Raw genomic sequence first — 25,025 nt, forward strand, 5'->3', positions numbered from 1 at the left:
CCAGTCACGTCTTGTTAGTTTACCTTGCCTCGCCTCATCTACACAGATTCTGCTTACGTTCTGTTTTTTACATGTCCAATGGTCAATTCGATGTTGATCTAGCTTTGTACACTCACATGGGCTTAGCCTTCGTTCTGCTTACACATGTCTAGTATTTAAGCTTATATTGATTATTCTTTCTACTTCAAAGAGAACAGTATAGGTACTGAGAATCATCAGATGACTGGAAAATCTCCAACACATTCCAGCCGGTGTCTATTCCACAAGTTACTACCGACTAAATCTATGATGTTAAAATGCCTATTTGCTCTGTTCCATCTGACTGCGCCAATCCACTGTCTCATCAGCCCAGCCAGGCAAGTTACAAACTTTATCTCCACTATAAAAAGCATCTAGACATTATCTCACATTTCTTTTAGACTAACATTTAGTTAACAACAGCAGAGATTTGTATAAACCTTGCTGTCTGTCTCCGACATTTGCGACATTGTTTCGATATTCAAATTCGATCTCCAACAGTCCCATAGTAATGGGAGTCGGGACGAGACAGGCAGGCAGGCAGGAAGCGTTTCTCAGCCAGTCGAAATCATGAATCAGCTGGCATAATTTGTATGGATATAGAAAAGAAGGTCAAACATCTGACAGTGACATTCAGTTGATATTGGACAGCCTACACATTGGTGGGACACAAGAAGAACAAGCCCCGCTAGCTGCTCTTTTGGCCAGTTACTCAGACGTGTTTGCTTTCCAGGATGAGGACCTGGGTTAAACTGATAAAGTCAAGCACAAGATTAATTTGGTCGATGACACACCAGAAACACAGCCCTACTGCCTCATTCCTCCTACACAGTACAAAGAGTTTAGGGAGCACATCATCAAGCTTCTGGAGAAGGGTGTCATCCAGGTGACCTCATACGCTTCTCCTGTGGTCCTAGTCCGTAAGAGTGATGGGAGTCTCTGTCTATGTGTTGTCTGTAGGTGACTGAATGCAAAAACCAGAAGTGATGCTTTTCCTTTGCCTCCCATCGACAAAAGTTTTGATGCCCTTCACGTTGCAAAGTTATTTTTGACTATTGATCTTGCTAGTGGTTACCATCAGGTTGCATTGCAAGAACGTGACAGACACAAGACTGCATTTACAACTCCTTTTGTCCTATGGGAGTATCTTAGGATGCCATTTGGGGTTTGTAATGGGCCTGCAACGTTTTAACGACTCATGCAAGTTACTTTGAGTTACCTAGTCTTTTAGATACTGTTAGTATACTTGGATGACATACTCGTGTTCTCTCAGACGTTCCAGGACCACTTGGAGAGACTTGAGACAGTTCTGAAGAGACTGAAAGAGACAGGGTTGAAAGTGAAGCTTGAGAAGTGCCATTTCATTCAGCAAGAAGTATGTTTACTCAGCAGAGGGTATTGGGGGCAGACCCAGAGAAGATCACCTCTGTAAAACAGTTGCTAGTCTCCAGTACACTCAAAGATCTGAGGTCGTTTCTTGGCTTCTGTAGTTAATTTAGGAGGTTCATTAAGGGGTTTTCCAAACTGGCTGGCCCTCTCCATGACCTAGTCAATGCATGCCTCAGAGAAGATAGACCTGCAAAAGCTAAATGCTTGTTTGATGGTTCATGGACATCTGAGTGCCAGGCTGCTTTTGAGCTGTTGAAAGAGAAACTTACCACTGCACCTGTGTTAGGTTATCCTGATTTTGCTCGAACTTTCAATATAGAGACAGATGCAAGTGGCCTAGGATTAGGTGCTGTTCTCTACCAGCAGCAAGGAGATTGAAAGAGAGTAATAGCGTATGCCAGCAGGAGGCTCCGTAATGCATACTACAGTAGTATGAAACTTGAGCTCCTCGCCCTCAAGTGGGCTGTTTCAGAGAAATTTCGAGGTTATCTTTTGGGCTCTAAGATCACTGTGATAACAGACGACAACCCCCTGTGTCACCTCGCCACAGTCAAGTTAGGTGTCATCGAGAAAAGATGGGTGGCTCAGTTAGAAGTGTTTGACTTCGAGGTCAAGTACCGCCCGGGATGCTACAGTGCAGCTGCAGATGCCCTCTAGGCAGCCGTTTGCAGGGGAGCTTGAGCCTGGTAATGATCATGCCAAGTATGACGATTGTGTGCCAATTTGCAATGTCATTCGAAAGGGGACAGCTCTAGAACCAGACTTAGTGACAGCAGGAGCCAAGTGCTGTAAGATCAGACAGATTTGTGCCTCAGAAGCCAGGGTGGCTGCTGATAGTAGTGAGTCTCAGGGTAACTCACCAACACTTCCTGGTTACTCAAAAGATGAGTTACCGGAGTTTCATGACCCTACACTCAGCGGGCTGAGGAAGTTTTGGGACAAACAGAAAAAATCTACTCACAAGGAGAGGTCACGATTAACTAAGCCAGATATATCCACGCTGAAGCAGTGGCATCGAGTAAAAGAGCAAAGTGGGTTGTTGTACTGTGTGATTGAGGACACCCATGTAGGTGAATGTCACCTGCTCCTATTGCCAGCTTGCTTGAAAGAACCAGTACTTGAAAGTGTACATGATTGCATGGGACACCAGGGGATAGAACGTACACGGAACCTACTTAGACAGAGATGTTTCTGGGTTGGGATGTATGAAGATGTTGAGCAGTGGGTGAAGTAATGCCAGAGATGTATTTTGACAAAGATGCCACAGCCCATTATACAGGCATCAATGAAACCCTTCCTAGCTTCACGGCCCCTTGAAGTTGTTGTAGTGGATTTATTTCACCATCCTTGAACCTGCGTCTGATGGTTGTGAAAATGTGTTAGTGGTAACGGATGTTTTCACTGAGTTCACTCAGGGGTTCCCTATTCGTGATCAGAAAGCGGAGACTACAGCTAAGGTCCTTCTCAAGGAGTGGTTCATGAAGTATTGGGTGCCTGAGAGATTGCACTCTGACCGAGGGATACATTTCGCCGAGTTGTGTAAGCTTTATGGAGTCAAGAAAACCTGCACGACCCACCATCACCCCGAGGGGACCGCTCAGTGCGACATGTTTAATGGAACGCTCATGATCTCCTGCTCACACTGCCTCCATAAAAGAAGCGCCGTTGCCCGAGCAGTTACCAGAGTTGGTGTATGCCTGCAATGTGATGCCCAACTCACCACTGGGTACTTGCTGTACTACCTGCTTTTCGGGGTCCATCCACACCTTCCTGTTGATGCTTTGTTAAGTCAAGAGCAGGTGCTCGACAAGAAACATGACTGGTTGCTTGTTCACCAGGAGTGTTTGAACGAGGCAAGTGAAAGAGCCTGAGAGTACACAGAACAAAAAGCAGCAGAGAGTGTTGAACTTCACAAAGACAGTGTACTGTCCACCCATTGATGTCGGCCAGCTGGTTTACTAACGCCAGAGACCTAAGGGTAGAAACAATATTCAGGATGCTTGGGGTCCTACTGTGTACAGAGTGATCGAGGTACAGGGTACTACACATGCATTCGAGCCATTTAGAAGGTGGGCCTGTAAAAACGCTTCATAGAATTAATCTAAAGCCATGTGTGAGAGACCATCCTGTCCCTGCTCATAGGCTAGTGAAGAACAGTGCGCCAGTAACCCCCATCACCCCTCCTGTTAACCTGTTATGGCTAGGGGGCAGTATTTTCACGGCTGGATAAAAAACATACCCGATTTAATCTGGTTACCACTCCTACCCAGTAACTAGAATATGCATATACTTATTACATATGGATAGAAAACACCCTAAAGTTTCTAAAACTGTTTGAATGGTGTCTGTGAGTATAACAGAACTCATTTGGCAGGCAAAAACCTGACAAGGTTTCAGGCAGGAAGTGGCCTGTCTGACAAGGTGTCGTTCTTCTTGTCTCTGTTTATTGAAGAGTGAGGATCTTAGCTGTCCCGTGACACTTCCTACGGCTGCCATAGGGTCTCAGAAGGCGGTAAAAAGCTGAATCGTGGCTTTGCAGGCTCTGGCTGAAAAAAAGTAGCGCGTTTGGGTAGTGGCTGGTTACAGTACTGTGAGACTCAGGCGCGTGCCCGTGTCGACCGAAAGCTTTGTTTACTTTCCTCAGTTTAGCTAAAAGGAGATTCCCGGTCGGAATATTATCGCTTTTCTACGAGAAAAATGGCATAAAAATGGATTTTAAACAGCGGTTGACATGCTTCGAAGTACGGTAATGGAATATTTCGATTTTTTTTGTCACGAATTGCGCTATGCGCACGACCCTGATTTACCATTTCAGATAGTGTCTGGGACGCACGAACAAAACGCCGCTATTCGGATATAACGATGGATTATTTTGGACCAAACCAACATTTGTTATTGAAGTAGCAGTCCTGGGTGTGCATTCTGACGAAGACAACAAAAGGTAATGAAACTTTTATAATAGTAAAGCTGATATTGGTGAGTGCTAAACTTGCCGGGTGTCTAAATAGCTAGCCCGTGATGCCTGGGCTATGTACTTAGAATATTGCAAAATGTGCTTTCACCAAAAAGCTATTTTAAAATCGGACATATCGAGTGCATAGAGGAGGTCTGTATCTATAATTCTTAAAATAATTGTTATGCTTTTTGTGAACGTTTATCGTGAGTAATTTAGTAAAATGTTAGCGAATTCCCCGGAAGTTTGCAGGGGGTATGCTAGTTCTGAACGTCAAATGCTAATGTAAAAAGCTGTTTTTTGATATAAATATGAAGTTGATTGAACAAAACATGCATGTATTGTATAACATAATGTCCTAGGGTTGTCATCTGATGAAGATCATAAAAAGTTAGTGCTGCATTTAGCTGTCTTCTGGGTTTTTGTGACATTATATGCTAGTTTGAAAAATGGGTGTCTGATTATTTCTGGCTTGGTACTCTGCTGACATAATCTAATGTTTTGCTTTCGTTGTAAAGCCTTTTTGAAATCGGACAGTGTGGTTAGATAAAGGAGAGTCTTATCTTTAAAATGCTGTGAAATAGTCATATGTTTGAAAAATTGAAGTTTTTGTATTTTAGAGGAGTTTGTATTTCGCTCCACGCCCATCATTGGATATTGGAGCAGGTGTTCCGCTAGCGGAACGTTTAGATGTAAGAGGTTTTTAAGTCTTTGCCAGAGCCTTCTACTCCTGAGTTTGTAGTGTTTGAGGAAGTCTCCTTTCCAAAGGTAACTCGAGAGGAAAACACAGAACCTGTGGGTAACGCTGATAGTGACAGTTATTCTTCCGGTAGAGAGGAACATGAAGATGTTGCTGAGGAACAAGATGTTTCTGAGCCAGTTCATGCAGATGATTTTGTGAATGAACCAGAGATTGAAGTGCCTGTTCCTCCTTCGCGCAGAAGTACCAGAGCAAATGCTGGGGTACACTCAAACCCATATAACATTCCTAAATCAGCTTGTAATAATGCAGTTTCATTCAGTCCTGAAATGTTGTCCCAGATTATAACCATTCTGGGAACTGTATTCTTCAGGTGAAGCTGTAAGAGAAGTTAATATCTTGTGCTAAATCACAGAGGACTCTGACTTTGTAGCAGGGGAGAATGTAGCCAGGTGGTAAAAGCACGTAGCTATATTCATTTATATCCACTAGATGGCACTGTCCCCTTAAGAGAGCCATAAATAATGTGTACAGGCGGTTATGCGATTGCGCAGTGTGTAAGAGTGAGAGTAAGCAATTACACTGGAGAGCTGATGAAATCCATAGTGGGTCCAATGTCACTTTAGATGGATAAATAATACTTTTTTATCTTACTCTTGTACCAGAATATATCATATTTTGCATCATCTGCAGTGTATAAGAGTTTGTTTTGTAATATTTATGCTAGATGTTCATGTTAGCCTTTTGATACTTTCAGATTGACATGAGGATGTTAGCTTCTTGCTAGCTGAATACCAGCGCTCTCAGAACCACGTTGTGGAGTTGATGATAACATTATTTGAAGCGTGAGTAATTATCAGAATGACATTCTATTTCATGTAAAGCTTCAGGGTGTTGTATTTTGTTTCATTTTTGAATTGTAACCTATGTGGGGTTAGGGTATTACATGGGCAGTGTTTTGTAAGTATTCATATTATTTTATGACATTTATTTTTTGTTTTTCATGGGCTCCCGAGTGGCGCAGTGGTCTAAGGCACTGCATCTCAGTGCAAGAGGCGTCACTACAGTCCCTGGTTCGATTCCAGGCTGTATCACATCCGGCCGTGATTGGGAGTCCCAAAGGGTGGCGCACAATTGGCCCAGTGTTGTCTGGGTTTGGCTGGGGTAGGCCATCATTGTAAATAATAAATTGTTCTTAAATGACTTGCCAGGTTAAATAAATAAATGCACAATGTCATTTTATTTATGGACATACCCAGATATTTGAAACGTTAGAAAGTCCATTCTAACTGTGAACATTGTGGTCTCTGTATTTTCTTGTGTTTTTCTATAGAAAGCAGAGCCAATAGCATTTATGCATTTCACTTTGTACTTGTTGTTTTTATGCACTTTACTAACAGATTTATTTCAATTGATTGTGACTTAGACTGAACTTTACTTTATGGTGACTTCACCTTGCGGTGATTTATCTTCTACATTATCCTATTTTAAATGTAAACCTCGACAGATTAAACAACCCCAAATGAGTTTGTGTGTCTTGTGCTGGGTTTACTTTCACCAAGCTACATACTCTACTGTTCAAAAGTTTGGGGTCACTTAGAAATGTCCATGTTTTTAAAAGAAAAGCACATATTTTGTCCATAAAAATAACATCAAATTGATCAGAAATACAGTGTAGACATTGTTAATGTTGTAAATGACTATTGTAGCTGGAAACGTCAGATGTTTTTACATAGGCGTACAGAGGCCCATTATCAGCAACCATCATTCCTGTATTCCAATGGCACGTTGTGTTAGCTAATCTAAGTTTATAATTTTAAAAGGCTAATTGATCATTAGAAAACCCTTTTTCAATTATGTTATCACAGCTGAAAATGTTGTTCTGATTAAAGAAGCAATTAAACGGCCTTCTTTAGACTAGTTGAATATCTAGAGCATCAGCATTTGTGGGTTCGATTACAGGCTCAAAATGGCCAGAAACAAATACCTTTATTCTGAAACTCATCAGCCTATTCTTGTTCTGAGAAATGAAGGCTATACCATGCGAGAAATTGCCAAGAAACTGCCGATCTCGTACAACATTGTGTACTACTCCCTTCACAGAACAGAGCAAACTGGTTCTAACCAGAATAGAAAGAGGAGTGGGAGGCCCCGGTGCACAACTGAGCAAGAGGACAAGTAGATTAGAGTGTCTAGTTTGAGAAACAGACGCCTCACAAGTCCTCAACTGGCAGCTTCATTAAATAGTACCCGCAAAACACCAGTCTCAACGTCAACAGTGAAGAGGCGACTCCGGGATGCTGGCCTTCTAGGCAGAGTTGCAAAGAAAAAGCCATATTTCAGACTGGCCAATAAAAATAACAGATTAAGATGGCAAAAAAACACAGACACTGGACAGGGGAACTCTGCCTAGAAGGCCAGCATCCCAGAGTCGCCTCTTCACTGTTGACGGTGCCTCTGTACACCTATGTAGATATTCCATAAAAAATATGCCGTTTCCAGCTACAGTAGTCATTTACAACATTAACAACGTCTACACTGTACTTCTGATCAATTTGATGTTATTTTAATGGACAAAAAATTGGATTTTCTTTGAAAAACAAGGACATTTCTATGTGACCCCAAACATTTGAACGGTAGTGTATACAAATAAATGTCAATTAAAAAAAGGTCAAATGAAATAAAGTGCAGCTAGTTTGCAGTCTTTACAGCTTCAGTTTGAAGTTATTGTGTTAGCTGTGTTGTTGGCTAGCTCCTCTGAAAACAGTGTCCTGGCCAGTGGTGGAAAGAGTAACCAATTGCCATACTTGAGTAAAAGTAAAGATACCTTAATAGAAAATGACTCAAGTAAAAGTGACCCAGTAAAATGCTACTTGAGGAAGTCTAAAAGTATTTGATTTTAAATATACTTAAGTATCAAAAGTAAATGTAATTTAAAAAATAGACTTAAGTATCAAAAGTAAAAGTATAAATCATTTCAAATTCTTTATATTAGGCAAACCAGATGGCCCAATTTTCTTGTTTTTTATTTTATGGATAGTCAGGGGCACACTCCATTATTTACATACAAAGCATTTGTGTTTAGTGAGTCCACCAGATCAGAGGCAGTAGGGATGACCAATGATGTTCTCTTGATAAGTGTGTGAATTGGATCATTTTCCTGGCCTGCTAAGCATTAAAAATGTAATGAGTACTTTTGGGTGTCAGGGAAAATGTATGGATTGTATGAAAATGTATTATTTTCTTTAGGAATGTAGTGAAGTAAAAGTAGTCAAAAATATAAATATACTGCTCAAAAAAATAAAGGGAACACTTAAACAACACAATGTAACTCCAAGTCAATCACACTTCTGTGAAATCAAACTGTCCACTTAGGAAGCAACACTGATTGACAATACATTTCACATGCTGTTGTGCAAATGGAATAGACAACAGGTGGAAATTATAGGCAATTAGCAAGACACCCCCAATAAAGGAGTGGTTCTGCAGGTGGTAACCACAGACCACTTCTCAGTTCCCATGCTTCCTGGCTGATGTTTTGGTCACTTTTGAATGCTGGCGGTGCTTTCACTCTAGTGGTAGCATGAGACGGAGTCTACAACCCACACAAGTGGCTCAGGTAGTGCAGTTCATCCAGGATGGCACATCAATGCGAGCTGTGGCAAGAAGGTTTGCTGTGTCTGTCAGCGTAGTGTCCAGAGCATGGAGGCGCTACCAGGAGACAGGCCAGTACATCAGGAGACATGGAGGAGGCCGTAGGAGGGCAACAACGCAGCAGCAGAACCGCTACCTCCGCCTTTGTGCAAGGAGGAGCAGAGGGGGGAGCCAGAGCCCTGCAAAATGACCTCCAGCAGGCCACAAATGTGCATGTGTCTGCTCAAACGATCAGAAACAGACTCCATGAGGGTGGTATGAGGGCCCGACGTCCACAGGTGGGGGTTGTGCTTACAGCCCAACACCGTGCAGGACGTTTGGCATTTGCCAGAGAACACCAAGATTGGCAAATTCGCCACTGGCGCCCTGTGCTCTTCACAGATGAAAGCAGGTTCACACTGAGCACATGTGACAGACGTGACAGAGTCTGGAGACGCCGTGGAGAACGTTCTGCTGCCTGCAACATCCTCCAGCATGACCGGTTTGGCGGTGGGTCAGTCATGGTGTGGGGTGGCATTTCTTTGGGGGTCCGCACAGCCCTCCATGTGCTCACCAGAGGTAGCCTGACTGCCATTAGGTACCGAGATGAGATCCTCAGACCCCTTGTGAGACCATATGCTGGTGCGGTTGGCCCTGGGTTCCTCCTAATGAAAAAAATGCTAGACCTCATGTGGCTGGCGTGTGTCAGCAGTTCCTGCAAGAGGAAGGCATTGATGCTATGGACTGGCCCACCCGTTCCCCAGACCTGAATCCAATTGAGCACATCTGGGACATCATGTCTCGCTCCATCCACCAACGCCACGTTGCACCACAGACTGTCCAGGAGTTGGCGGATGCTTTAGTCCAGGTCTGGGAGGAGATCCCTCAGGAGACCATCCGCCACCTCATCAGGAGCATGCCCAGGCGTTGTAGGGAGGTTATACAGGCACGTGGAGGCCACACACACTACTGAGCCTCATTTTGACTTGTTTTAAGGACATTACATCAAAGTTGGATCAGCCTGTAGTGTGGTTTTCCACTTTAATTTTGAGTGTGACTCCAAATCCAGACCTCCATGGAATAAGATTTAATATTTAGTAAGATTATTTCATTCATTCAGATCTAGGATGTGTTATTTTAGTGTTCCCTTTATTTTTTTGAGCAGTGTCGTAAGGTAAAGTACAGATATCCTAAAAAACGACTTAAGTAGTACTTTAAAGTATTTTTACTTAACCCTTGTGTGGTGTTCGGGTCTGTGGGACCAATTTTCAATGTCTACTAAAAGAAAAATGATACAATTAATAATTTTTCAACTTGAGACTCATTGGCCTTTGCTAATTTTCTGTGAAGAACATGTAAAATAACACATTTTCATTGAGTGCACACTGCACCCCCTACACATTTATATTACATATGTGGTGTTCAGGTACCCTGGACCGGAGGGTAATAAAATTGTGGAAAAGTGTGTGTGTAGGTGAAAACAAGTAAAAATTAAACAAAAAGGTTTGCTGTGTGCCTTCACTCTGTCTTCCTCCTCCCTGGGTCTGCTGTTTCAACATAGACAGACAGGTTCTTGGTGCTATCTGCCTGTCTCCCGCTTTTCTTGCACTCTTTACCCTTTGTAGTATGGGAAACTACATAATGTCTTGCAGGAACCTGCACAATGGTATTACAATACAATATTTTGATACATTGTAAAAAATTCAATATTTTCCCACACTCTACTCCAGCCAGGTGTAAATTGGGGGAGGGACACAACAAATAAATAGCTTTGCATGTGTTGCTCCTTACCACAATCAATCAGTATGGCAAAAATAATCTTTGCTCAGAGGGCCTTAGAAATAATTTTTGCAGCGTGAGAAGCTATGTGTGGAAGGAGCGTCTTCCACTTTGGAAGATGAAGAATTTTCTGAATACGACGATCATGTCTCTGTCAATTCGGAATCTGACAGTGAGTTGGAAGAAGAGGATGATATTGACCCTCAGCCAGCGCCAGGACCAACCGATCAGCAACTAGCTCATCAGCAGAAATATGGATGTAAAAAAATTATGAAATTGAATGGTCTTCTTGGCCAAGGAATGAGTCACCCCGCATGGCTGCCAATGTGATGCAACCAGGGCCGACACGGATGACGGTTACTCATGTGCAGGACACAGTCTTCTTTTGAACTGTTCATCCCAGACACCATCCAGAAAATCATTCTGGACTGCACTCATTTGGAGGGAAGGCATGTTTTTGGAGAGAGATGGAAGGAGATGGACTAAAGTCATTTACATGCATACTTTGGTGTTCTTATCCTTGCTGGTGTTTTCAGATCCAATGGGGAATCCACAGAACCCTGTGGGATGCAGAAAGTGGCAGAGAACTTTTCCGTGCAACAATGTCTCTGGAAAACTTCTACATTATTTCCAGGATTATCCGCGTCGATAACCGAGACACCAGACCAGCTCGGCAGCTAGCTTCAATCAGCTCAGTGTGGGACAAGTGGGTGGACCGGCTTCCCCCGTTTTACAACCCTGGGCCCAATGTTACTGTTGATGAGCAGCTTATGCCATTTAGGGGCCACTGCCCCTTCAGGCAGTACATACCGTCTAAACCCACAAAATATGGAATCAAGATCTGGGCTGGCTGTGATGCTGCTTCACCATATGCGTGGAACTTGCAAGTGTATACAGGGAAGCCAGGTGGAGGAACCCCTGAAAAGAACCAAGGGATGCGGGTTGTCCTGGATGTGACACAGGGACACCGTGGCCACAACATCACATGCGATAACTTTTTTACTTCAAACAAGCTGGGACAAAAGCTATTCAAGAGGAAGCTGACGATGGTAGGAACAGATTGAAAAAACAAGCTAGAGCTCCCACCTCAGCTGTTGAATACACAGAACAGGCTTATCAATTCCACTAAGTTTGTGTTCACAGCCGACATCTCCCTAGTGTCCTACGTGCCAAAGAAAGGCAAAAATGTGATACTCATGAGTACACTGCATAGGGATGGGAGAATCTGTGGCCAGGAACATCAAAAAACAGAAATCCTAATGGATTACAATGCTACAAAAGGAGGGGTGGACAATTTAGACAAGCTGGTGACTGGCTACAGCTGCAAAAGAAGAACGCTACGCTGGCCACTTGTGATATTCTTCAACATCTTGGACACCTCGGCGTACAACGTGTTTGTCATCTGGATGGCATTGAGGCTCTCCGCACTGCTAAAGCTAACTCTCTCTCCTCTGCTCTCATCCTTCTAGACCTATCTGCTGCCTTTGATACTGTGAACCTTCAGATCCTCCTCTCCACCCTCTCCGAGTTGGGTATCTCCGGTGCGGCTCACTCTTGGATTGCGTCCTTCCTGACAGGTCGCTCCTACCAGGTGGCGTGGCGAGAATCTGTCTACGCACCACGTGCTCTCACCACTGGTGTCCCCCAGGGCTCAGTTCTAGGCCCTCTCCTATTCTCGCAATACACCAAGTCACTTGGCTCTGTCATATCCTCACATGGTCTCTCCTATCATTGCTACGCAGACGACACACAATTAATCTTCTCCTTTCCCCCTTCTGATAACCAGGTGGTGAATCGCATCTCTGCATGTCTGGCAGACATATCAGTGTGGATGACGGATCACCACCTCAAGCTGAACCTCGGCAAGACGGAGCTGCTCTTCCTCCCGGGGAAGGACTGCCCTTTCCATGATCTCGCCATCACGGTGGACAACTCCATTGTGTCCTCCTCCCAGAGTGCTAAGAGCCTCGGCGTGACCCTGAACAACACCCTGTCGTTCTCCGCTAACATCAAGGCGATGACCCGATCCTGTAGGTTCATGCTATACAACATTCGCAGAGTACGACCCTGCCTTACACAGGAAGCGGCGCAGGTCCTAATCCAGGCACTTGTCATCTCCCGTCTGGATTACTGCAACTCCCTGTTGGCGGGGCTCCCTGCCTGTGCCATTAAACCCCTACAACTCATCCAGAACGCTGCAGCCCATCTGGTGTTCAACCTTCCCAAGTTTTCTCACGTCACCCCGCTCCTCCGCACACTCCACTGCCTTCCAGTTGAAGCTCGCATCTGCTACATGACCATGGTGCTTGCCTACGGAGCTGTGAGGGGAACGGCACCTCCGTACCTTCAGGCTCTGATCAGGCCCTACACCCAAACAAGGGCACTGCGTTCATCCACCTCTGGCCTGCTAGCCCCCCTACCTCTGCGGAAGCACAGTTCCCGCTCAGCCCAGTCAAAACTGTTCGCTGCTCTGGCACCCCAATGGTGGAACAAGCTCCCTCACGACGCCAGGACAGCGGAGTCAATCACGACCTTCCGTAGACACCTGAAACCCCACCTCTTTAAGGAATACCTGGGATAGGATAAAGTAATCCTTCTGCCCCCCCCCCCCCCCCCCCCAAAAAAAAAAAGATATAGATGTACTATTGTAAAGTGGTCGTTCCACTGGATATCATAAGGTGAATGCACCAATTTGTAAGTCGCTCTGGATAAGAGCGTCTGCTAAATTACGTAAATGTAAATGTAAATTGAATCCAGATTGTAACAGAGGGAAGCTCCAGAGGAGACGGCTCTTTCTCAAGGAGCTGGGCAAGGCATGGGTAAGACCTCAAATCCAGAGGAGGCAACATATCCCAAGGTCCACAGCTTCTGCAGCCATCGTGAGGAGGATTCAGGAGGAGGATGCTGGTTCCCCATCCGCCCGGCCCACAGAACCAACAACTCCAATACCGGAAGTAAGAGTGAGTGATGTTGTTGCATGTGTGTGTCTGACTCTCCTACCTTGGCCTGCTGTAACTATATATGTGAGTGAGTGAGTGAGTGAGTGAGTGAGTGAGTGAGTGAGTGAGTGAGTGAGTGAGTGAGTGAGTGAGTGAGTGAGTGAGTGAGTGAGTGAGTGAGTGAGTGAGTGAGATGTTAGTAAAATTCCTGAACTAAGTGTTTTCATCATTCTAGATTGCAGCCGGTAGCAACAAGAAGAAGCGCTGCGATGTGTGTGGATCCAAGAAAGTCAGGAAGACACAGTACACATGCATCAAGTGCAAGAAATACATTTGCAACACACATAGTTTTACTATGTCCCTCATGTGGTGTGTAGACCGGCCTTAATTTATGATCAATGGGGCTCATTTATCATTTCCATATAATACTGTATATAAAATTTGTCCTTCCAATTTGTTCAGTTCAAAGCAATAAACATCAATAGTGATGAAAACCTTGTTTAATTTATATTTTTTCAAGATAAACATGATTTATTCCGCTCATGTCTTGATTATAATTGTTTACAAAAATAATTTTGTTTACAAAAATAAATAGAAAATCCCCAAAAAACGAATTGCGCTTTTATTGATAAATATGATCTAGCAGAGGTAAATGGCAAATATGTATGCTGTCTATGTTGCTTGTAATTAATATAAGTCAACATCTAAGTATCAGGTATTAAGTATTTTTACGTAAATCGTTATGCCTGAATTGTTTTAAAACTCATTAATGTTGTGGGTCCATCAGACCCGCGAACATTGGGTGCATAACAAAAACATGAACACCATACAAGGGTTAAATACTTTACACCACTGGTCCTGACGAAAGAGCACATTTTCTATGCCAGGCGAAATCACGCCTCAATAGCTCATTGTTATGGATGCATCCAAATAAATGTCACGAGAAAACAGCTTATGCAAATCAATCAAAATTATTTTTTTAATGAAAATATGTCAATCATTATTTGAATATGTTGGTAACCCGTTGTATAAAAGTGATAATGCCCTCAAAGAAAGTGTTTCGAGGATATATTGAACAAGAAGTGCATATGGTGTATAGTATGATCACTGGGAGCCTGCATTGTGGAGTTTTCACTGAATAGCTTGTTTGTTTTGTCTTCCTGGTTCTGTGAGCTGGTAAACTACCGCCTCATTGATTTGGATTGCTTGTCATTTGCCATTTCAAGTGGAACTAAAAAGCAGAAAACTGGAGAGAGAGGAGAGAAATTGTTTGAGATTTTTGAATAATATCTGGGTATTACATGTCTGTGTGGATACTCACCCTACTCTCCTCAGTCTCTCCTCCTTATCAAATAGATGTTGATGCACAAACATAGTACACAGACAGTATTCAGACCCCTTCACTTTTTCCACATTTTGTTATGTTAGCCTTGTTCTAAAATGGATTAACTTGTTTTTTCCCCTCACCAATCTACACACAATACCCCATAAAAAATGTGTATTAAATTTACATAAGAATTCAGACCCTTTACTTTGTTGAAGCACCTTTGGCAGCAATTACAGCCTCGAGTCTTCTTGGGTATGATGCTACAAGCTTGGCACACCTGTATTTGTGGAGTTTCTCCCATTCTTCTCTGCAGATCCTCTCAAGCTCTGTCAGGTTGGATGGGGAGTGTCACCGCATAGCTATTTTCAGGTCTCTCCAGAGATGTTGGATTGGATTCAAGTCCTGGCTCTTGTCCCGAAGCCACTCCTGCATTGTCTTGGCTGTGTGCTTAGGGTCGTTGTCATGTTGGAAGGTGAACCTTTGCCCCAGTCTGAGGTCCTGAGTGCTCTGGAGGAGGTTTTCATCAAGGATCTCTCTGTACTTTGGACTGTTAATCTTTCCCTCGATTCTGACTAATCTCCCAGTCCCTGCCACTGAAAAACATCCCCACAGCATGATGCTGCCACCACCATGCTTCACAGTAGGAGTGGTATTGGCCAGGTAATGAGCGGTGCCTGGTTTCCTCCAGATGTGACGCTTGGCATTCAGGACATATAGTTCAATCTTGGTTTCATCGACCAGAGAATCTTGTTTGTCATGGTCTGAGAGTCCTTTAGGTACCTTTTGGCAAACTCCAAGCGGGCTGTCATGTGCCTTTTACTAAGGAGTGGCTTCCGTCTGGCCACTCTACCATAAAGGCCTGACTGGTGGAGTGCTGCAGAGATGGTTGTCCTTCTGGAAGGTTCTCCCATCTCCACAGAGTAACTCTGGAGCTCTGTCCGAGTGACAATCAGGTTCTTGGCCACCGCCCTGACCAAGGCTCTTCTCCTTAGATTGCTCAGTTTGGCTGGCCGGCCAGCTCTACGAAGGGCCTTGGTTGTTCCAAACTTCTTCCATTTAAGAATGGGACCCACCCCCTACATTCTCCCCTCTGAGACTAATAAGTCTCACAGGTTCAATCATAATATTCTTCTCTGAAATCAAACCGTGTTGGCAAATCCCCAGGATCCATTTAATCCCAGGGATGGCCTGCTAAAGGGAGAAACAACTCCTGAGGTTCCTGGAATGGTGGTGGGGTGGGGTGAGTCTGTCTATATTCCCATTCCTCCTGAGTCCTGGGAAGAACCTCACGAGTTGGATAGACAATGGGATTAAGAGAAACCAGAAATGCACCAGTCTCACCTTCATCACGATTTCCATCAGCTTCCACCAACATCACTCCAGCATGTTCAAGAGCAGTTTCAGTCATTCTCTTACAAATACAAACAGTAGCTAAAATCACCAATCCTCCTACAAGTACAGGAGTAAACAATGAAAACAAAGTCAACATAACTTTACCCATTACATTTCCAAAATTTAGCATTAAACCAGTCACCAATTTTGTCAAAGACAGATTTTTCAGATTTTGAGAGTTTTACTAAGATCAGCAATCTTATCAATTATCGCAGTCATATTCTCAGAGAAGTCAGGGGGGAGCATAACACAATTGTCAGGATCAACAATACCTAGTACGTTACAGCGTCCTCCTTCCTTCACCAAAGGATAATCTAAAACCAACTCATGGCGGTCGACGACTGCGTTCAGATTTTGGACATCTAATGAGAGTTGGCTAAATCCTCGGATCGTTAAATTCATATGGGCCTGTAAAGAATAGGTTAAATTATTTACCCACTTTCCCAGGACAGCCAGACCCCAGGAGGTTATGACTGACATACCAAAAATCTCACACGGGTGTAGGACATGACCATAGGCTTCCTGATTGTCTGGGATCATTCGTTTGGCACGCTTCAGTTCCCCAGATTTGGTTTTACCTGTCTCATTGAAAAGATCGGTGACCGGAATTCTTAACATGTGCATTTCTGTTCTCCTCAAATAACAACAACCCCCCCATCCAGGAGGTAAAGTGAGGTATCCCTTGTCACTGCATACCCACATCCATCCAAAAGGTGCTCCCATGCCTTCCTCTATCTCGGAAAGGTTTACACCTGTCACCTGTTGCTGTAAGTGTAACACACTAAAATCCCCTTTAGTATAGTTTCTCCTCGCCCGAGGTGAGATCTAGGCCATAGAGGGATCTGCCTGCTTCCTTCTACCACATTAGGTAAGTTTGCTCCCTTCTTGTGACCATCCCAACATACATGTGTCCCATGTTCCCAGGCTAACCTCTCAGTTCTTCTCCCAAAGAACAGTCCTGTGGTCTCTCTTCGCCTAGTAGGTTGTTTCTCATTACCTCTCTGCATAAAGTATAAAAAGCCACATTCAAACTCCGACCTTCTCATAGGCTCAACCTGACTCCCAAACAGCTCAGTGGTTGATGTAGGCTTTCTAAACACTAAAACCTGGGTTCCTGGCCTCTTAGTCTGATTTCCAATTTTTCTCACCTTTTGTATACATTTGTTGTTTTCCTCATATCCCCCAGGGTGTCCCGTGGCTTCGCCAACAAGGAGGCCCATGGAAAGGACGATGGGGAAAACAAACCACCAGACCCGGTGTAGTCTCTGTTTCCTAGTTATAGAACCTGAGTGTGAGTGTAAAATGATGCCTCCTTCTTCTGCTCATTGGCTAGAGCCTTCTTCTTCATCTTTCTTTCCGGCCTTTTGGTCTGGGCCCTCTGCTTCTGTCCTTTGGCTTGTACCTTCTTCCTCCTTCAGATGTTCTCGGGGCCCTACTCTCCCTCCCTCCAGTCGCTCATTCATCGCTTCCACTCTGGGAGATGCTTGCAGTGGGAGAGATGATGCCAGCCGGACCTCTCCGCCACTCGCAGGGCTGTTGGTGTCACCATGGTTACCTGGAACGGACCCATCCATCGTGGTTGGTTCCATTTACGTTTGTGGACTCCGAGTTTCACCCAGTCTCCAACGTTTATGGGAAGCTCGTCAGGGTCTTCACCTGGGGGAACCTTGTTTGCTTTCCTGTAGGCAGAGTGGAGAGACCTGACAATAGAGGTTAGTTCTTTCACGTACTCAATGTGGTCACACTGTGCCTCAGTTATGTCTATCTGTCGGTCAGTCATAGGTCGAACACCTGGTGTGTTCATGGGTCGTCCTGTTAACATCTCGTAAGGTGTACACCCAATACCTTTGTTAACCTCTCTGGGGTCGGGGGTCGGTTAACCTCTCATAAATCGTCCCACCTTCGTAACAGCCAGTGGAATCCTGTGGCGCGTTATTCAAATACCTTAGAAATGCTATTACTTCAATTTCTCAAACATATGACTATTTTACACCATTTTAAAGACAAGACTCTCGTTAATCTAACCACACTGTCCAATTTCAAAAAGGCTTTACAACGAAAACAAAACATTAGATTATGTCAGCAGAGTACCCAGCCAGAAATAATCAGACACCCATTTTTCAAGCTAGCATATAATGTCACATAAACCCAAACCACAGCTAAATGCAGCACTAACCTTTGATGATCTTCATCAGATGACACTCCTAGGACATTATGTTATAAAATACATGCATGTTTTGTTCAATCAAGTTCATATTTATATAAAAAAACAGCTTTTTACATTAGCATGTGATGTTCAGAACTAGCATACCCCCCGCAAACCTCCGGTGAATTTACTAAATTACTCACGATAAACGTTCACAAAAAACATAACAATTATTTTAAGAATTATAGATACAGAACTCCTCTATGCACTCGCTATGTCCGATTTTAAAATAGCTTTTCGGTGAAAGCACATTTTGCAATATTCTAAGTAGATAGCCCGGCATCACAGGGCTAGCTATTTACACACCCACCAAGTTTAGCACTCACCAAAGTCAGATTTACTATAAGAAAAATGTTATTACCTTTGCTGTTCTTCGTCAGAATGCACTCCCAGGACTTCTACTTCAATAACAAATGTTAGTTTGGTCCCAAATAATCCATAGTTATATCCAAATAGTGGCGTTTTGTTCGTGCGTTCAAGACACTATCCGAAAGGGTAAATAAGGGTTACGCGCCCGATGCGTTTCGTGACCAAAAAATTCTAAATATTCCATTACCGTACTTCGAAGCATGTCAACCGCTGTTTAAAATCAATTTTTATGCCATTTTTCTCGTAAAAAAAGCAATAATATTCCGACCGGGAATCTGTGTTTTAGTACAAAGAGAGAGAAACTAAAAACATGGTGTCGCCCCGTGCACACGCCTCATTGTCCTCTGATAGACCACTTAACCAAAGGCGCTAAAGTTTTTCAGCCAGCGGCTGGAATTACATCATTCAGCTTTTTCCCTGGTTCTGAGAGCCTATGGGAGCCGTAGGAAGTGTCACGTTACAGCAAAGATCCTACATTTTCAATAAACAGAGCCAAGAAGCCCAAGGAATGGTCAGAGAGGGTACTTCCTGTACAGAATGTTCTCAGGTTTTTGCCTGCCATATGACTTCTGTTATACTCACAGACACCATTCAAACAGTTTTAGAAACTTTAGGGTGTTTTCTATCCAAAGCCAATAATTATATGCATATTCTAGTTACTGGGCAGGAGTAGTAACCAGATTAAATCGGTACGTTTTTTATCCGGCCGTGCAAATACTGCCCCCTATCCCCAACAGGTTAAACTTTTCAAGCCATTCAGCGAAATCTGAGTTTTCGTCGGGGGCCACATGGCTTATTCTGGTCATATCTCTTACCATGGGGTATTCATATCTCAGAGTCCTCCACAGGAGTGTTCATACCTCACCCAATACTGTTTAAGGTGGGGCATCCTCGATGCGGGCTCTCGCCAGCAGTGTCTCCAGTTGCCCTGGGGTCAGCATCCTTGCCAGCAGTTCCTTGAGGTCACCCAGGCATAGGTTTTCGTTGTGCCCGTGTAGATGTTCATCCTGACGTCATCCTTTAACTTTTTACTTTCTCCCTCATCGTCTGTGGCCATTGTTTCTTTAACCTAATCAGATATGAACCCGTACAGATCTTCCATCAACTTCCTCTCCTCCTTTCGTAATGCATACAACTTACTATTTTCCAGTCTCCTTTTTTCTCTTTTTCTTTCTTCCCTTTCTCTCTGGTCTCTGAATAGGTCACCCATGAATGGTAACACTTTGTACTTTTCTTTTACTTCTTTAGTAGTTAGTTTGTTTTCTACAGGCGGCCATATGTCTAGGGTCTTCCAGTCTGTTCCTTTTTGTGGAGTGAGTTGGGGTGGTGAGGGAGATTCCCTCCAGGAACTGGGCCTCCTTTTTTCATCCAATTCTATTGTTCTCATGCCGCTTGTTGCTGCTGTTGTGTCATCCATTTCCTTCATCAGAGTCCCCTTAAGGATAATTGTGGTTGCTTCTCCATTTTTCTTCTGTCAGTGGTATGAGAGGGTAGATCTGTGTATAGTCACCCAGGGGGTCCTCTGGGTTGAGTCTCATACGGCGGCGGGGCGGTGGGGTGTACTCCTGTTGTACCTCTGTCCTGACTAATTTCTTTCCTCCCGCACTCTATTGTTTTCTCCAGCTTTAGTTTGGTCATGGTAGCCTTGTTCATGAATTTCTGTCCTTCCAGCATCATTATTCCTATCACAGTTTCTGATACAAGGGTACTTTTCTTCTTCCCCCTTTTTTTGTCAATTTTTCTTGTCTGAATTATCTCCTTGACTAAATCCAACCTAGTCTTGTTGAATGAACCATCCATTGGATATCTATTTTCTCCTGCCATCTCTGTCCAGACATGCCATTTCTTAAAAGTGAATGTAAATTCCACAGCGGGAAACTTATTTTGTATTTATTCAACAGGCGTGACAGGCTTCATTGCTCCTATTCCCTCATTCTGGTTTGACTGTGCCATGGTGCTCCGGCTTTTTATTTAGATAGTCCGCGTGTAATGTGTTTTCCAATAGGGTTATAGGGTTATCCTACAGTGGGTGTAATATGTATGAATATGCCTATATAAATTCTTCTCTATCTCCTTTCAGTGTATGTTAACCTGTTGGGGATAGGGGGCAGTATTTACACGGCCGGATAAAAAACGTACCCGATTTAATCTGGTTACTACTCCTGCCCAGTAACTAGAATATGCATATAATTATTGGCTTTGGATAGAAAACACCCTAAAGTTTCTAAAACTGTTTGAATGGTGTCTGTGAGTATAACAGAAGTCATATGGCAGGCAAAAACCTGAGAAGATTCCTTACAGGAAGTGGCCTGTCTGACAAGTTCTTGTTCATCTTGGCTCTGTTTATTGAAGACTGAGGATCTTTGCTGTAACGTGACACTTCCTACGGCTCCCATAGGCTCTCAGAACCCGGGAAAAAGCTGAATGATATCGAGGCAGCCCCAGGCTGAAACACATTAGCGCGTTTGGTAAGTGGCCGATCAGAGGACCATCAGACTGTTTTTATTTTCTCTCTCTTTGAACGTAAACCCGCTTTCCCGGTCGGAATATTATCGCTTTTTTACGAGAAAAATGGCGTAAAAATTGATTTTCAACAGCGGTTGACATGCTTCGAAGTACGGTAATGGAATATTTAGAATTTTTTGGTCACGAAATGCATCGTGCTCGTCACCCTTCTTTACCATTCGGATAGTGTCTTGAACGCACGAACAAAACGCCGCTATTTGGATATAACTATGGATTATTTGGGACCAAACCAACATTTGTTATTGAAGTAGAAGTCCTGGGAGTGCATTCTGACAAAGAACAGCAAAGGTAATAACATTTTTCTTATAGTAAATCTGACTTTGGTGAGTGCTAAACTTGCTCGGTGTCTAAATAGCTAGCCCTGTCTACTGAGAATATTGCAAAATGTGCTTTCACCGAAAAGCTATTTTAAAATCGGACATAGCGAGTGCATAGAGGAGTTCTGTATCTATAATTATTAAAATAATTGTTATGTTTTTTGTGAACGTTTATCGTGAGTAATTTAGTAAATTCACCGGAAGTGTTTGGTGGGAATGCTAGTCACATGCTAGTCACATGCTAATGTAAAAAGCTGGTTTTTGATATAAATATGAACTTGATTGAACAAAACATGCATGTATTGTATAACATAATGTCCTAGGGGTGTCATCTGATGAAGATCATCAAAGGTTAGTGCTGCATTTAGCTGTGGTTTGGGTTTATGTGACATTGTATGCTAGCTTGAAAAATGGGTGTCTGATTATTTCTGGCTGGGTACTCTGCTGACATAATCTAATGTTTTGTTTTCGTTGTAAAGCCTTTTTGAAATCGGACAGTGTGGTTAGATTAACGAGAGTCTTGTCTTTAAAATGGTGTAAAATAGTCATATGTTTGAGAAATTGAAGTAATAGCATTTCTAAGGTATTTGAATATCGCGCCACGGGATTACACTGGCTGTTGAGTAGATAGAGGTTAAACAACGGGGGGTGATACTGTGATCCTAATTCTACTCCCTCTTAATCCAGGCTATAGAAAACGGTTCTATTAAACTCAAATATATTACACACACTGGCCTCACAGAGACAACCGCATGATAGACTTCAATTCCTAATATTATATCTTGAGGGTGTAGAGTAACAATAATATTATATTCACCAGTGCCCCTGGTAATAGTGTCACAAAGTAATTTTCAATTAAAATCTTTACAGAACACAACTTCCTTGTAATAGTTTACTGGTATACTAAGGGTTGTACATTTCCTATACTATCCTATGGTAGGAAAGTGTCACTAACAAATATGTTCAACCTTTTATTCAAATAACTTCTGTCCTACTCCTAACTTTTTATTCCACCATTGGGCCATTACCCATTAAAACCCGCCATAATCCACAGACAAACAAACAAATGAAACATACAACGCACTATTCATACACAACTCAACTCATTCACTGGGTAATTTTCACAGAATTACCTCTACAAAAATAAAAAAATAAACCACCCTCCCCATAGGTCAAGGTGGCTTGGGTAATTGTCGCTGATTTACCTCTACAAAATAACAAATAACTAGTATTTGGCTAATTGTCGCTGAATTACCTCTACAAAATAACAAATAACTAGTATTTGGGTAATTGTCGCTGAATTACCTCTACAAAATAACAAATAACTAGTATTTGGGTAATTGTCGCTGAATTACCTCTACAAATGAAATTAGATGATTATCACTGAATCACCTCTGCAAAACTAACTAGTATTTGGGTAATTGTTGCTGAATTACCTCTACAAAATAACAAATAACTAGTATTTGGGTAATTGTCGCTGAATTACCTCTACAAATAAAATGTTATGATTATCGATGAATCACCTCTGCAAAACAAACGAGTATTTGGGTAATTGTCGCTGAATTACCTCTACAAATAAAAATAGATGATTATCGCTAAATCACCTCTGCAAAACTAACTAGTATTTGGGTAATTGTTGCTGAATTACCTCTACAAAATAACAAATAACTAGTATTTGGGTAATTGTCGCTGAATTACCTCTACAAATGAAATTAGATGATTATCGCTGAATCACCTGTCACGTCCTGGCCAGTATATAAGGTTAATTGTTTTGTAGTTTGGTCAGGGCGTGGCAGGGGGTATTTGTTTTATGTGGTTCGGGGTGGTGTGTTTGTGTAAAGGGTGTTTGATTTAGTATTTCCGGGTTTTGGTTTATGTTTAGTTAATTCTATGGTTAGTCTAGTGTGTGTGTTTCTATGTTTGGTTGATTGGGGTTGGGACTCTCAGTTGAAGGCAGGTGTTGTCTATCTGCCTTTGATTGAGAGTCCCATATATTAGGGTGTGTTTGTATGTGTTATTTGTGGGTGATTGTTCTGTGTTGAGCTTTGCTTTGCCAGACTGTTTGTTAGTTGTTCGTTTTTTTCGTTTTTGTTATGTTGTATGTTCATTTTTTGAAGATAATTAAAAATCAAGATGAGCATTCACGTACCTGCTGCGTTTTGGTCCTCATTCACCGACGACAACTGTGACAGAATCACCCACCACCAAAGGACCAAGCAGCAGAGGAAGGAGCAGACGGAGTTCGAGTTGGACTGGCGGGAGAAGTGGACTTGGGAGGAAGTTCTGGACGGGGCCGGACCCTGGCATCAGGCTGGGGATTATCGCCGCCCGCAATGGGAAATTGAGGCAGCCAAGGCAGAGAGGTGGTGGTACGAGGCCATGGACACGCTGAAGGAGAAGCACGAGAGGCACCCCCAAGAAAATTTTGGGGGAGGGCACACGGGTAGTTTGGCTAGGCGTAAGAAGAGCCGGAAGCCAGCTACCCGTGGTTATATGGAGGAGCGTATGGGGTGGAGAGCGCTATGTTTCGCTGAGGAGCGCACTATCTCACCCATACGCACGCACAGTCTGGTGCGCGTTATTCCAGCCCCTCGCAGGTGCCGTGCTAGAGCGGGCATCCAGCCTGGTAGGAGGATGCCTGCGCAGCGCATCTGGTCGCCGGTACGCCTCCGAGGACCAGGCTACCCAACTCCCGCTCTACGCACGGCTACCATCAGGCCCCTGCACAGCCCAGTCTGCCCTGTACGAGCACCCCGCTCGTACAGGGCTACTAGTTCCATCCAGCCAAGGCGGGTTGTGCAGGAGGTAAGATCTAGACCGGCTGTGCGCCTCCATAGCCCTGGGTTTCCAGCTCCTGTCTCTCGTGCGGACCCGGAAGTGCGTCCACCCAGTCCGACTCGTCCTGTTCCCGCTCCCCGCACTAGCCTGGAGGTGCGTGTTCATAAGCTGGTATATCCGGTACCAGCACCACGCACCAGGATTATAGTGCGTCAGCCCGCCAGTCAACAGTCTTCATCAGAGCTGCCCGCCAGTCAACAGTCTTCATCAGCTGCCCGCCAGTCAACAGTCTTCATCAGAGCTGCCCGCCAGTCAACAGTCATCATCAGAGCTGCCCGCCAGTCAACAGTCATCGTCATAGCTGCCCGCCAGTCAACAGTCATCGTCAGAGCTGCCCGCCAGTCAACAGTCATCGTCAGAGCTGCCCGCCAGTCAACAGTCATCGTCAGAGCTGCCCGCCAGTCAACAGTCATCGTCAGAGCTGCCGGCCAGTCAACAGTCATCGTCAGAGCTGCCCGCCAGTCAACAGTCATCGTCAGAGCTGCCCGCCAGTCAACAGTCGCCAGAGCTGCCCGCCAGTCAACAGTCGCCAGAGCTGCCCGCCAGTCAACAGTCGCCAGAGCTGCCCGCCAGTCAACAGTCGCCAGAGAGGTCAGACTGCGCTGAACTGCCGGAGTGGCCAGACTGCGCTGAACTGCC

The 25,025-nt window shown here is 43.9% G+C and overlaps 1 protein-coding gene across 2 annotated transcripts; it reads left to right on the forward strand.

Annotated features, from left to right (window-relative positions):
* LOC145879506 (uncharacterized) lies at positions 1-25,025 on the forward strand. Of its 2 annotated transcripts, XM_082975165.1 has the most exons (3): positions 1-356; positions 5,818-17,842; positions 23,741-25,025. In XM_082975165.1, the coding sequence occupies exon 3, from the start codon at positions 23,928-23,930 to the stop codon at positions 24,990-24,992; it is 1,065 nt and encodes a 354-aa protein (XP_082831291.1). In that variant the 5' UTR covers positions 1-356; positions 5,818-17,842; positions 23,741-23,927; the 3' UTR covers positions 24,993-25,025. The 2 variants fall into 2 exon arrangements, with proteins under 2 accessions (XP_082831291.1, XP_082831290.1); XM_082975164.1 differs by lacking the exon at positions 1-356 and having other exon boundaries at positions 6,723-17,842; positions 23,666-25,025.

This window comes from Salmo salar, chromosome 05 (genome assembly GCF_965601325.2).
Source record: "Salmo salar chromosome 05, fSalSal1, whole genome shotgun sequence".
Lineage (NCBI taxonomy): Eukaryota > Metazoa > Chordata > Actinopteri > Salmoniformes > Salmonidae > Salmo > Salmo salar.